At 46.9% G+C, this 12,954-nt stretch overlaps 1 protein-coding gene across 3 annotated transcripts in view; it reads right to left on the reverse strand.

Moving 5' to 3' along the window:
- Positions 1-10,385: 10,385 nt before the first annotated feature.
- The window catches only part of LOC135898726 (nose resistant to fluoxetine protein 6-like), a 73,756-nt gene continuing 71,187 nt past the window's right edge, over positions 10,386-12,954 (reverse strand). For 2 of the 3 annotated variants that reach the window (XM_070528754.1, XM_070528753.1), the window contains exon 15: positions 10,386-12,372. In XM_070528754.1, coding sequence (XP_070384855.1) covers positions 12,115-12,372 — 258 coding nt within the window. In that variant the 3' untranslated portion in view covers positions 10,386-12,114. The remainder of the gene's footprint in view (positions 12,373-12,954) is intronic. The other variant, XR_011509529.1, reaches the window with a different exon arrangement.

The raw sequence follows: 12,954 nt of genomic DNA on the forward strand, positions 1-12,954 counted from the left end.
AAGCAAGAAAAAAAAGCATACAATAACGAAGAAAGAAAGAACATTAAGAAAGTTATTCGTTTAGTTGATTGTATGACACCGCAAATGGCATGGCTGAAACCTATAATTGACGCATCGAAAGACACTGTTATTTCTGATAAGTTTAGCAATAATTTAGCAAGCAGAAGTTCTAGAAGTCTTGTTGTTAACAATTTCTATCGGCGACAAAAAAAAATGCTGATCTAGGAATTCTGTTTCTTGGCAGTGTATGGACATGGAGGCAATAGTCTGAGACCACTCCTGTGTAAATAAAGGTTTAAATGGGCGAACACGGCATCCTAATCTTGTGATCACTACTTCTGGCTGTCTTGATGGCCACCACTGGATTTTCCATGGAAATTTTAGATGCTGGAATTCTGTCTGTTCTCGATTCAATGACATCTCTACACATTGAATATTTTCGGTATATAATTGCTGGTACGGGCGCCACTACTGGATTGGTGTTCCTTCCTTATCGTCTTCTTTGTCTCAAACATATGCACGTGAAATCACAAGACAGAGCTGACCAAGCTGGGGCCCTATAACGTAAAACTATTCCAATATGTTTCTATTCCAATTTCCTGACGTCAAATTTGCGTAACCACCGACGCATGCACCGGGCGGTCACCCACAGGGTTGTCTGAACAGACCAATGAAACGCTCTCCTCGTTCATAGGAGGTAACATTTGTTTGCTTGAAAAACGAATAACATTGCCTACACTGAGCGGCTTGTGGTATCTAATTGGCTGACAAGGGGCGAGGAGAATGCTCTAGTGGAGAGGGATTCACTGGCGCAGAGCCAGCGCACTGAAAATCGATAAGCGGATGAAGAGGGTGGTGCCGACGTCTGCGATAGGTCGGCTTTCGCTTACTTAGCTTGCGGTGGCTGGTCGAAAATCGCGGCGGCATGCAACGGAAGCTTAAGAATGACGCTAAAACTGACCCTCAGCAGAGAAGAGTTGGCAGAATGAGGTAGTAAACGTTCCGAAAGTGCTTGAAAACGTTACACGGTCACGTCAGAAGTTTTATTATACGCAAATACACCCATGCCCTCCGGCAGGTGCGAGTAGCCAGCGTCTCAGCGATCGGCTGCAGCGATCTTTTATTCCTTTCGGAACGGGGCAGCCTGCAGCTATTCCGAAAAAAAATCAGTTTTGTTCGGCATATTAATGCATATTTATCGCGTACACGTCACTTTGACGGGGTGTGTTTGTGCGGTTTTGTGACGTCGCGTGACAGGCAGGTGAAGTGAGTGCAGCCCGAAAACTTTTTACCAATAGCCGAGGGCTAATGGCGAAAACAGGTCGAATCAGAAATAACTGTTTTTCTTTTTTCTGTCAAATCATGCATAATCAGTGTGTACACATCATATCAGATCGGGAGGTATTGCGGTTTTCGTGACGTTGCGTGACAGACAGGTGAAGTGGGGGGTGGTCGAAAAACGTTTTTGACGAATCGTTGAGGGCTGATAGCTGAATTGGAATAGAAAAGTTTGGAATAGTTTTACGTTATAGCGCCCCTGATTTGTGAAAGCGAATTGCGTGGAAATATTTCAAGGAAGCCATCACCAGATGCCGAGGAATAACTGCAGATGCCCTGGATTTTAATAAAGCTAATAGCAGTGGTCTTCTCTAATGTAGAATTCCAAGCATATTCAATGTTCAGTATGAATTTTTTCACGTTGACAGCTGAGAGCTTATAGTATAACCCATAGCTCAGCGGCACCTGTGGGAGTGATATTCCGCAAGAGTGCATCTTAACGTACTTAATGGTACTTTAGCGTTTTATTATAGTGTGCACGTGGTGTTCGCAAGCAAATGCAAAAGCTTTGTGCTTTCCGAGTGAGGTGAGAAGTAATTTTCGATTTCAGTGGTATAGCTTGTCAAGATCACTATTTTTTACCCGTTTTCTTCGCTGCCCGTTTCATATCGATATATCTGTCATTTATAACGGGTAAAAACTATGCAGGCAACAATGGGAGTTAATTGGCACGTTGCGTCACGCCTAGTCTAATATTATCTTATTCAGACTTTGACTCAAGTTCACTGCAACATGGTTCGATACTTTCTGACAGTACATGCTATCACGGCAGCACAAGTGTCGGAGGCGATGAATGATGTATAATAAGGTCCTTTGTTTTCGGGTGCTATATTTTTTTTGAAATTCGAGAGTTAAAAATTGGATTTATATTTTAACAGAAAAACCAGGGAGAATTCCGTGTTTTTATTCTGGGAGCCCAAAGTGCTGAATTTCTGTTGTAACTTTCGCAAACGTTTAACACGGGCAAGGGCCTTTATTTAAGCGCAGTCCTTCTAGTTAAACAAGCGAAATTGATCAGTTGGGTCAAAGTTGGGTCAAAGGCGCAATTATAGAGGCGAAGTTGCGCACAAACCGACGAAAGTAGGAGCATAACCCTATGAAGCTTCGTAACTGCTTTAGAGTCGTCGGTTTGGGGAAGTCGGTCACTGCACGTAGTTTAGCCGGCTCCGGAAGCACGCCGTCCTTTGATACGATGTGACCGAGAATTGTAAGTTTTCGCGCAGCAAAGCAGCACTTCTTGAGATTTAGTTGCAGCTGAGTGGTCTTCAGACACGTCAGGACATGGTTGAGGCGTTCCAGATGGGTTGCGAAATCTGGCGCAAAGACAACAATGTCGTCGAGGTAGCAGAGCCACATGCGCCACTTCAAACCCGAGTCCACCATCAGCTCGAAGGTGGCAGGCGCATTGCAGAGGCCGAAGGGCATGATATTGAATTCATATAGACCGTCAGGCGTGACGAAGGCTGTCTTTGAATGGTCGGCCTCTGCTAAAGGCACCTGCCAATACCCGGAACGCAAATATAACGATGAAAAAAACTCGGCACCTTGTAGGCTATCAAAGGCATTGGCAATTCTGGGTAACGGGTACACGTCTTTCCGAGTGACCTTGTTTAGGCGCCGCTAATCCACGCAGAAGCGAATTGATCCATCCTTTTTTTTAACGAGAACCACAGGTGATGCCCATGGACTTTGGGAAGGGCGAATAACGTCGCGTTTAAGCATATCGTCAACCTGGACGGTAATAACTTGACGTTCCGCGGTGGAGACATGGTAAAGGAGTTGTCGCACTGGCGAGTTGGAGCCGGTGTCGATGTAGTGAACAATGGTAGAAGTTCGGCCTAGGGCACGTTGGGCAACATCGAAAGAGTCGCGGAACTGGTAGCGCAGCTGGAGAAGAGAAGAGCGTTCAAATGGTGACAGTCCGTTTGCGATCAACGAATTGAATAGGTCGGCAATTGGTACATCAGAAGGATTCAGAATCAGGAGGACTGACGACGTCGAGGTCGCATCGAGTTGAATCTTGCTGCATGGAAAAAATTTGGCCGATACCAATGGGTTGCACGCATCAAAGAGATTCACCTTTAAGCACTTTGATGGGATACGGAAGAGGATTTGTGAGGCAGAGAGCGCTTGTTCCATTCGAAATAGAGAGGGTCGAATAAGGCAGAAGAAGTGGCTTCCGACTTAGAAGGAGGCGTGATGGTTCAAAGAATGCAGCTGCATCACATATGCTGTTGCAGAACACGGGGAGCAAAACAGCTGCTGTCAGCGGAATTTCTGTGTCTTCTGTTACGACTAGTTTGTGTGCGGCTTGATGAGCAGGGTTGTAGGACTGGTCACGCAACGGGAAGAGCTCATGTTCAGATCTGGCACAATCAATAACGGCGTGATTATACGATAAAAAGTCCCAGCCAAGTATGATGTCGTGCGAGCAGGATGAAAGGATGATAAACTCAAGTCGAGCAGTGCAGGCAGCTATAGGCCGAACAGGGTCTCCATTCGCTGTACGTAAGGGCATCATCTCAAGAGGCATGGTCACCTTCCGAAGATTGCGGCAAAGTGTGGCGTCTATAACAGAAGTGGCAGCACCGGTATCGACGAGAGCATATGCACGGGTACCTTCTTCAAAAACGTCGACAATATTCGACGGCAAAGCTCAAGGACTTGAGCATTTCGACAGCGCAGTTCTTGTCTCACGAACTGCGGGGGCTAGTTTCCCTCATTTTCATGGGCTGGTCGACGACGCATGGGCGACAAGGATCGGCGACGAGGTGAAGGTGAGCGACGAGACGTGGGTTGCGGATAGTGACGTGAAAGCGTGCTTGTTTGGGGACCCGGAATTTCATAACGAGAGCGGGGACGATCCATGTAGTTCTGCGAAAGGGCGTCTGAGTATCCTGGCGCGCGACGGCTGCAGAATCGGGCGATATGACCAGGGCCACCGCATGCAAAACAGATCGGCCGGTTGTCGCGCGTTCGCCAGGGATTTGCAGTGATAGGAGCAGCCCATGTCACGGATGGCTGAATCGGGGCTGCAGCATACGACACACCATGGGACGGTGAGGGCTATTGAAGCTGCTGCCGCTTTACTACCTCAGCGTAACTAAGAGGCGCGGCGACAGGTTGCCGCTGAATGGGCACCGGCATGGCCTCGGAAATGTGCTCTTGGATGACGTGTCGAAGCACGGAAGCCAACGGGATTGGTCGCTGCAGTTGCTGCTGTTGTGGCAGCTCCTGACGCTTAGCAAACGGCAGGAGAGACAACTGACGGGCCACCTCCTCACGCACAAATTATTTAATTTGTGCGAGAAGGTATGACTGGTCAGGCACGATGTCCAGTGCAGCGAGTGGTTGACATTACGTGTGAGATGAACGTCGGGTGAGAGCCCGCTGCCTTCTCAATTCGTCATAGCTGTGGCACAGACTTACCACTTCAGACACTGTGCCGGGAGACTTCGCAAGAAGTATTTGAAAGACATCGTCATCGACACCCTTCATAATATGCTGTATTTTGGCACTTTCGCTCATTGAAGCATCGGCGCACCTGCAGAGATCGATTATGTCCTCAATATAGGCGGTAAAAGTTTCGTTTGGTTCCTGTGCCCATGTGCGCAGCCGTTGCTCGGCGCGTAACTTCCGCGTGGCAGGGCGACCGAAAACGGCAGATATTGCCTCCTTAAAAGCGGGCAAGTTCTCAAATTCCGATTCGTGGTTCGCATACCAGAGCTTCTCCACGCCAGCCAGGTAAAAGTTCGCGGTACTCAGCTTAGCAGCGTCATCCCGCTTGTTGGGTCCCCTAACTTTTTTGTAGGCCGACAGCCAGTCCTCGACGTCCTGGTCTTCCGTACCCGAAAATGCCGAAGGGTCTCGCTGGCGAACCGGGCCGGGGCAAACGGCGGCCGTTAGAGATGGCAGCGGTTGGGCAGCGTCAGCTTGCATGGTCGACTGCGACGTACGGGATCGGAGTTCCAGGGTGCGGGCGATGGGCGTACCCAGCACCTCCACCAAAAGTAGCGAGGTTTATTGGACGAGTCCAACAAACAGCCGGTAGCTCGGAACAGTAGGTCGGGAGAACAAGATGGTGGTGTTCGACCGCCGATCTCGTGCCCTCCGCTCTTGATGATGATCGGGATATCACGATCTTCCTTTCTTCATTACAAGAGGAACATGTAGTGACAAAGAAGCGGTTCGCAAATCAAAGGGCGAAGATATGTTAACGATTCCTTGTTTGCATACATTATTATTACACTTGAACGAAATCATGTCAACAAGAACAAAAAAGCGAGGCGTCCCTTTTTTATTTGCTTGCTGCACCTGTTTAAAACAAAGGCAAAAAATTAGAAATAGTAGCGCACATGGGCATGCTCCGCAGGGTGTAGGATGCTGTTTTTTTCATCTTTCATTTTGCAAGCCCTTGTTAACGTTCATTAGCATTAGCATTGGCATTAGTTGAGATCATCGCCGGTCGCCGATCAGAACACTCCTCACGAAACCTGAAGCCAGGAAGAGGCGGATGAAGGCACGTGGGGTTGCACTATGGCCAACCTTCACGGACGCCGGTTCGTTACCTTCGATACCTTGCGCATTTCGATATGCAAGGCTGCGCAGAAACTGAAAAAGGGTTTCGAGTGCTTGAAAAACGGTTTAAAGATTTAAAGGTTATCAAGATTTCACACAAGCACCAGATAAGGAGTTTTTAACATTTAGTACGATCGAAGCGAGATGGAGCTTTAGTGAGCGGGTACTTGGCATTCTAAAAGCCTCAAATAAGGCTTTGTGTGAGAGTACCTTTATGTTTCATCAGTAACGCGGTCAATACGGTGAGCGGATGTTTTTTTTTTTTGTCGGATCGTACATTCTTTATTGTGTGGTCCCTTAAAAGCCATATCGACAGTGTTCTACTGCATATTTATTAGGTGGGATGGATAATCTTGGTTTCTTGGACGTACCGCAGGACAGCCCACGCAAACGGTAATGATTTCATTGCTTCTGGAAGTGAAGCTCTTCTTGTAGGAGTTGAGATACACGCCTTTTGATGTAGGCCTGCACTTCTTCTTTAGGAAACATATAGGAGTGAAAGGTAGCACTTTTTCTTGCTCTTCCCACTGTAAAGAATATTGCAGTAGTTAATTGAAATGGGAGCTCGATCCTTGCACGTATGGGATTTTTCCGTGCGTACAGCTGTCTATCTGCGACAAAACATGCAGACAACCCCTTTAATAAGACTGCTACGGCCATCTTGGTTTTCACCACAGCTGCACCGAGCAGTTTTCTGAGAGCGCACAGCAGCCTATCAGGGCAGCTAAGCCCTCGCAGACCTTTTCGTCTGAAATGTGCATGAAAGCTGTGCAAGACTACACAGTAAAGGATCCAGGTATAATGTTGAGGACTCACCCCTCTGCTCTAGAACGTTCCCTCACTCAATACTCCACTACGACTATACGGATGGATCAATGGATGCATGCATGCTGTGGGCGTCCCCTTTCAAAAGGGGCGGTGGCTTGCCCCACCAAGCTCTGTTTCTTTATTTTTTTTTGCAGAATGTCTTACCCGTGTCAGTTTTTTAATGCTATCTACTTTCACTATGAGTGGTGGTTTATTGGCGTCCCCTTCGAAATAGGGCGGCGATAAATAGCCAACTTGCCTGTTTCAGCTAATCAATTATTGTATTGACATTTATCAATCTAACCTGATGTCTAGGTTTCTTTATAGTTTTATCTTTTCCTTAAAATCTCAACATCAGCCTTGTAATGTCACCTTTTCCTGTAACAAATCCGGTACTATCAATTTCTTCCATGTTTTATTTTTCCCACCAGCACTCTAAATGTCTTTTGTTTGTTTCAACTGCTGACCGGCTAATGCTTTCGTCTTCTTTACATCCCTGAGCTTCTCGTCTATTTTATTTCTCGTAATTTAGTTTTTGCAATTATTGTAAACTTTCGGTCTTTGTTTCCATCGTTTACATCCAATTTACTCCCTCTGTTTCTCTCACTTTTTGACGACTACTGGTTTTCTTTCTGCACTTTCAATTACCCTGTACCTGATTGTCAACTTTCTTGGCTTCTTCCTAAATTCTGTGTCCCCGCTTTGAGGTACAGATATTTGCTAACTTTAGCCGCCCGTTTATTTTCATCCATATTCTTGAGTCTTTATTCCAAACTAATTTTGCTTTGCATTTCCCTGAGTTCCAAACAGGCCGACCCCACGTCTCCCTGCATTGTCTCGTTTGTTGTTTTACCATGAGTTCTTGAAGTCAACCGGCCTACCGAACTTTGATCAACTTCCTACACCGACATTATGTCTGATTTTAGATAGCATCATCACCCCTCGACGGAAGGGGTCACTGCGCTTCATGATTATCCACGGCAATTCCTGAAAATTGTAGCCTCTTTATTCGTGGGGAGGCACTATGTTCAAGTCGGTGCAGTGAAGGAAGGCCTTCGAGTCGAGGATCCGTTCAGAATACCAAGGTTAAAATGCTAACGTAAACCTGAAAGAAAGTGTTCCTTCGCTTGTCATATGTTTCAGATGCGAAGCGTATGTAGTGGCGCGGTGTTCCTTACAAGAAAAATTAAAGCGCCAATTGTCTTTTCAGTTTTTGTGCGCGTATGACGCACTTTCCGCGTTTAACATATATGCAAATTTCCGTATAAGGGCAGTTCTCCACTATACTGTTGTCACAGTACGGCCATCTAAACCAGGAGTTGAACTTCCGACCTTGCAGTTGGCAACTGATAGGTGCGGTGCCACCGCAGTGCTAAAAACTTACATTGTTGTCTCTCTTTTATGTCACTAATTGCGCAGAATTTGTTGAGTCTAAAATATGAAACGACAATCCAGTAATTCGCAATCAGCCAACATGCCCGTTAGTAGCGGCTCTGACTATCGCTTCCAGGGCTAGTTCTAGCACACGGAAACAGATGCCGAAGAAATTTTATGAGAAACTGGTGCCGCAGTACTGCACCGCACGCGTGGTGCGAATAACGTTGGTTGGATCGGCTCCCATTTGCGCGAACAGAAAGGCAAGTAATTTCCTCTGTGCTTTCCGTGGAATAATTCTTGACTTCGTATGATTGTGACCAACAAAGATGGGGCTCCTCAGTTTCCCTTCTTCCATACCAGAGAGTGAGGCAAACGGTAACGTGCATGCGTTCCGTAGTGTCAGCGTGCTTGTGAAAACATAGCACACGTTTGCAGTATAGACTGGCTGGTCTAAACATCGCGCGATAAGTAACCGCCATCTATCTAGGAAACGTCAGAAGCGTAGTTTTCCCATCTGAACATGCACAGCCTTTCCATCTGCTCAGTCGCCAAGGCTACGCAGCAGAAAGGACCTGGACAATGGGTCCTTGCTCACCGCATATAGTCAAACGCTTCTACTCCTAAATGGCCTGTATAAGTAAGGATTCATGTCCCGACTGAATTCTAATCTGTCATATGCATTGAAAAGAAAGGTGTACGATCGCTTCATTCTCGCTGCGCTCTGTGCTAGCGTTAACAGCAGTGAAGCATTTCAAGAGCGTGATTATGTCACGAGTGTTACTGTGCTGCTGCAATGCTCCAGGAATCGCTCCATTCAGCCGCTGGTTGTTGTAACAGAGCGGTGGGCGCGATGGCCGACGAATACGTCGCAGTTGACGGCGCCAAGCTGATGCAAATGAAGCTGACGACTGACGTATTTAAAGTGTCCAAAGGTGAAAAGACCACAAATGTCAGCGAATGTAACAGTCACGAACAGCATTTAAAGAAACCAAAAATTTTCATGCCAAGCGAAGCGACAGCGGCATTAAACAATCTGGAGTTCTAAATTGCGCTGCTCATGTGCTTCGCCTCCGACCATACCATCTACCTCGATGCAAAACGGTTGGCTCCAGTCTCACATTCCTTGAGTTTACGTCTGCACAAAGAAAGAAAGAAAAATAACGGCGCGTATCATGAAGGTAATCTTGAATTCTTGTTAAAGGCCCCTTCACCAGGCCCCATAGCGAATTTTATTTATACGCTGGAAGTAGTTACGTGTCCTCTAGGGAGCTTCCGCCAACAAAATTAGTCAAATCGGCTCATTAATAGCTGAGATAGGAATATTTGAGTGCCGCGAACCCATGATTTCAGAAGGCGGGCTCCACTGCCAAGGAAGATGCTCTCTCCACTCGCCCCGTCTAGCCTCCGCAAGCAAAATTCCTTCCCTGCGTTCCCCAAACAGGACCTCGAGGATCGCGTGACGCATACGTCACAGGCCCCGCCTTGAAGTTTTTCCTCCTCACTTCTTTTTTCAGGGCTACACACTTCCGCCGACGGCGTTGCTCAGGCAACGAAAACTCAGGCAGAACAAGCGGATTGCAGAGCATGATCACGCGCTGCAACACGGTAGAAAATGGCATAGTTTCAGTACCTACGAACGTGAGTGCACGACCGTGGGATCAAGCAGACGGAGCGGAAGTACAGCTCTCTTGCTTCGGTGCGAAGTAAAGCAAAAAACACACACACATTCCCTTTGTGCGTGTTATTTCTCTAAACGTCAATTCGTCAATTCAAGCAACACATCGCACAGATAACAGATGTCTTGAATAATTCACGAAGTACTGTGTCACCACGAGCGACGTCACACTGCGGACACGACTACGTTGCGCAGGGGCACGACTACGTCACCGTCCGGCTTGGAACGCGGCGGCCGCGAGGAGAAGGAAAAACGGCATTTGGCTTGAAATTTCATATCTTTGCACGGCGCGCAGCGATGTCATACTTTGCAGACACGATTGTTATCGCGCAATGTATGCTCTGCGCTGGTCAGCTCCAAATGGCCAGACTTGATTAGGGGCCCTTTAAATAAAGGTTTTCTCTTGTTTAACATGCTTAGCCTGCTCAAGTCATGGCAGCACAGTGCGTAATCTTTACAACGAAGTCACCTGTGTAACGATAGTATTCGGAGTTCTCAAGCGCTATGTGATACAGATGTTTGATTAAATTCTCCTTTTGTCCTTGTATCATTACTATATTACAGTGGCGTTGCACATCACAGGCTTGCAGTTAAAATAATAAAATAGCCATTTCTATTGACAAGAAAATGGTTTATTGTGCTATAATAATTGATGTTTTCACACAACACTTCCTAAAGCATATAAAGAACAAAACCATATTTACATAGAAGACTGGTAACGTTCAACGATGCGCAAGAACTAGGGAGTGCCAACATTCCATGCTCACCTCCATGGTATAAATTTAATATATTATTCCTACCGACCATAGTATAGTGCTTCGTCCGGATGCGTCGACGTCAGCTTTGCATACAGTAAATATTGTTCGTTCTAGCTATTTTTTTTCTCTATGTGTGGAAAACGTTGACTTGAAGGTTTCTACAGAGAGTTTCGTCGCTTTTCGTTAAATGAAGGAGAAGAGAAGCTGTAGTGTTTTTATTCGGTGATGGCATCTTCGAATGCCTATATTGAACCACACTTAGGGCTAATGTATGTAACAGATACAATCTGCGTTCTCTCCTATAGGCATAATTATTTTTCCCAACAGAAACAGTTATCACTGATGGTCATTGTGGCTTGCTCGACCACAGCCAAGCGGGCTGTGGTTGTGCAAGTCTTAATACCGCGGCATAAAGCCGCCACAATGTCTTCACCGCAAATCCAAATATTTATCCCGGCTGTTTAATTGCGTAAACATTACTTGTCCACCCGCCTTGGACCTGCCGGCTGAGAGCATTGCACTACCAGCCGAAATTGCTGGCGATCATGCACCTTAACCAAATCAATTATAAAAAGAAAAAAAAAGAGTTCATGGACAACATGTGTCCGAGCATCACAGCCGTGAGCCTCACTGCAAAAAATTATGAGGTCTGGTGATGGGGGTCAATGGGCAAACCGGGCACCATTAATGCTATATTCAAATGAGTTACTGGAGTGAAATGGAACTGTAAAACGGGACATCGTTATTTCGGTTATTGTGCCAAAGGTACCCTGTGTAAGAATACCCAATCGCCATGTCAGCTGATTTGCCAACATTGGATTTGGAACTCAACAAGTCGCGGCTCTCCCGCATCGGTTTTAGTTCCCGCAAAAGCTATAAATAATAATGCATAGCGAAACTTGATCACCACACCGCATTTGTCAGAATGCATGCCGAAGTAATGCTATGCGATGGACCGGATGGGTTCTTTGCATAGGGAACGCTCAGGAGGAATGAACACCTTCGATAGGAAATTTGCGCAGTGTAGTGACCACATATGTTGTCGCACACTCTGGCTAATGCGCCTGACAGCTGCACAAATATGCGAGAAGCAGTAGCAGTACACACGGTTCCTGCACAGTCCATTGCTTCGTCGCGTCACGTTTTCCATGCATGGATTAGCGCCGTTCGTCAATCTCAGTGCACCCACGGCTTCAACTTCTATGCCCACCCGAGATGTGCAAATGCGGCCGGTTCGGCATCAGCTGTCCAGCGGCCATGCCAGCGACAACGATGCGCCTGCTTCTTGTCTGACCACCAGTGGCTCGCAGACGGGTGCCGTTTTGAGCCACCAGGCAACTTGTCCTCAGTTCTTAATTCATTATTTCACAGCCTTTTCTCTAAGGAGGATGGTTCCACCTTCAGAACGCTGTGCTCTTCCACGATTTGGTGTTCATTTAACGCACCTTCACGTTGCCAAATGCCTCTTGCACGATTTAAGGCATTCGCGAGGAAGTCCTTAACGATTTGCGCGCTGGCACTACACACCTCCGCAAAAACAAAGTAAGGTGGCGAAATTTCTTTGCTTCTGACAAAAGGAGTCTATAAGTGGCACCATTGGTCCAGATGGATTGTGCTGGCCTGCGTCGTCTGGTCCTGGGTTACCACTAGGCGTGGACAGATGTATGTGATCACGGTCCTCCTCGTCTTGTGGCCACTGTCCTTGTTCTCCGAGTCGCGCTTCACTCGGCCCGGTACAAACAGCGTTTTCTCGTATATGCTGGTCGGCAACTCGCACACCAGGAACAGGCAGAAGCTCAACATGCAGCTCCACACAAAGAGGGTCAGTGCGTTGGACACCTGCGTATAGCGCGGAGCAAAACGAGGGAGTCGGTCTTTTTATTGAGAGCGTATCTCAGTGGGTGTAGAGAGAAGGTATGTGGTACCACTTTTCTGCACACGTAAAACGACATTTTGTTCTCATTAAACAACGAGCATGCAGAAATTGCGGGATACAACGTCCCCTAACGGCACAGAGGGTTACGACGATCGCTGTATTGTAGGGCTCGCAGATTCATTTTGACCAATCGCATTTACGAGATTTATATTTTCTGCCGATCCCAGCATAGTGCCGGATGTACAAGTACTAGGTAGGGTAACGTGCAGTGATCATACGATAGTGAGGCTAGGATTCACCTCAGTTTGAGGTGCGGAAGAGTAAAATTGGTCAAGAAGAAACAGGTCAACTTAGAGGCAGTGAGGGTGAAAGCAGACAAATTAGGGCCGGTGCTTGCAAAAAAAACATACAGCCTTAGAACAGAGAGGTGCCGATCACATAGAGGTAATGAATAGAACCATAAATAGGCTGGCTTCAGATGCAGCAATCGAAGTGGGAGGCAATGCACCAAGCCAACCAGTAGGCAAGTTCTCCCAAGTAGCAAA

This window comes from Dermacentor albipictus, unplaced genomic scaffold, assembly GCF_038994185.2.
Source record: "Dermacentor albipictus isolate Rhodes 1998 colony unplaced genomic scaffold, USDA_Dalb.pri_finalv2 scaffold_14, whole genome shotgun sequence".
NCBI classification, from domain to species: domain Eukaryota; kingdom Metazoa; phylum Arthropoda; class Arachnida; order Ixodida; family Ixodidae; genus Dermacentor; species Dermacentor albipictus.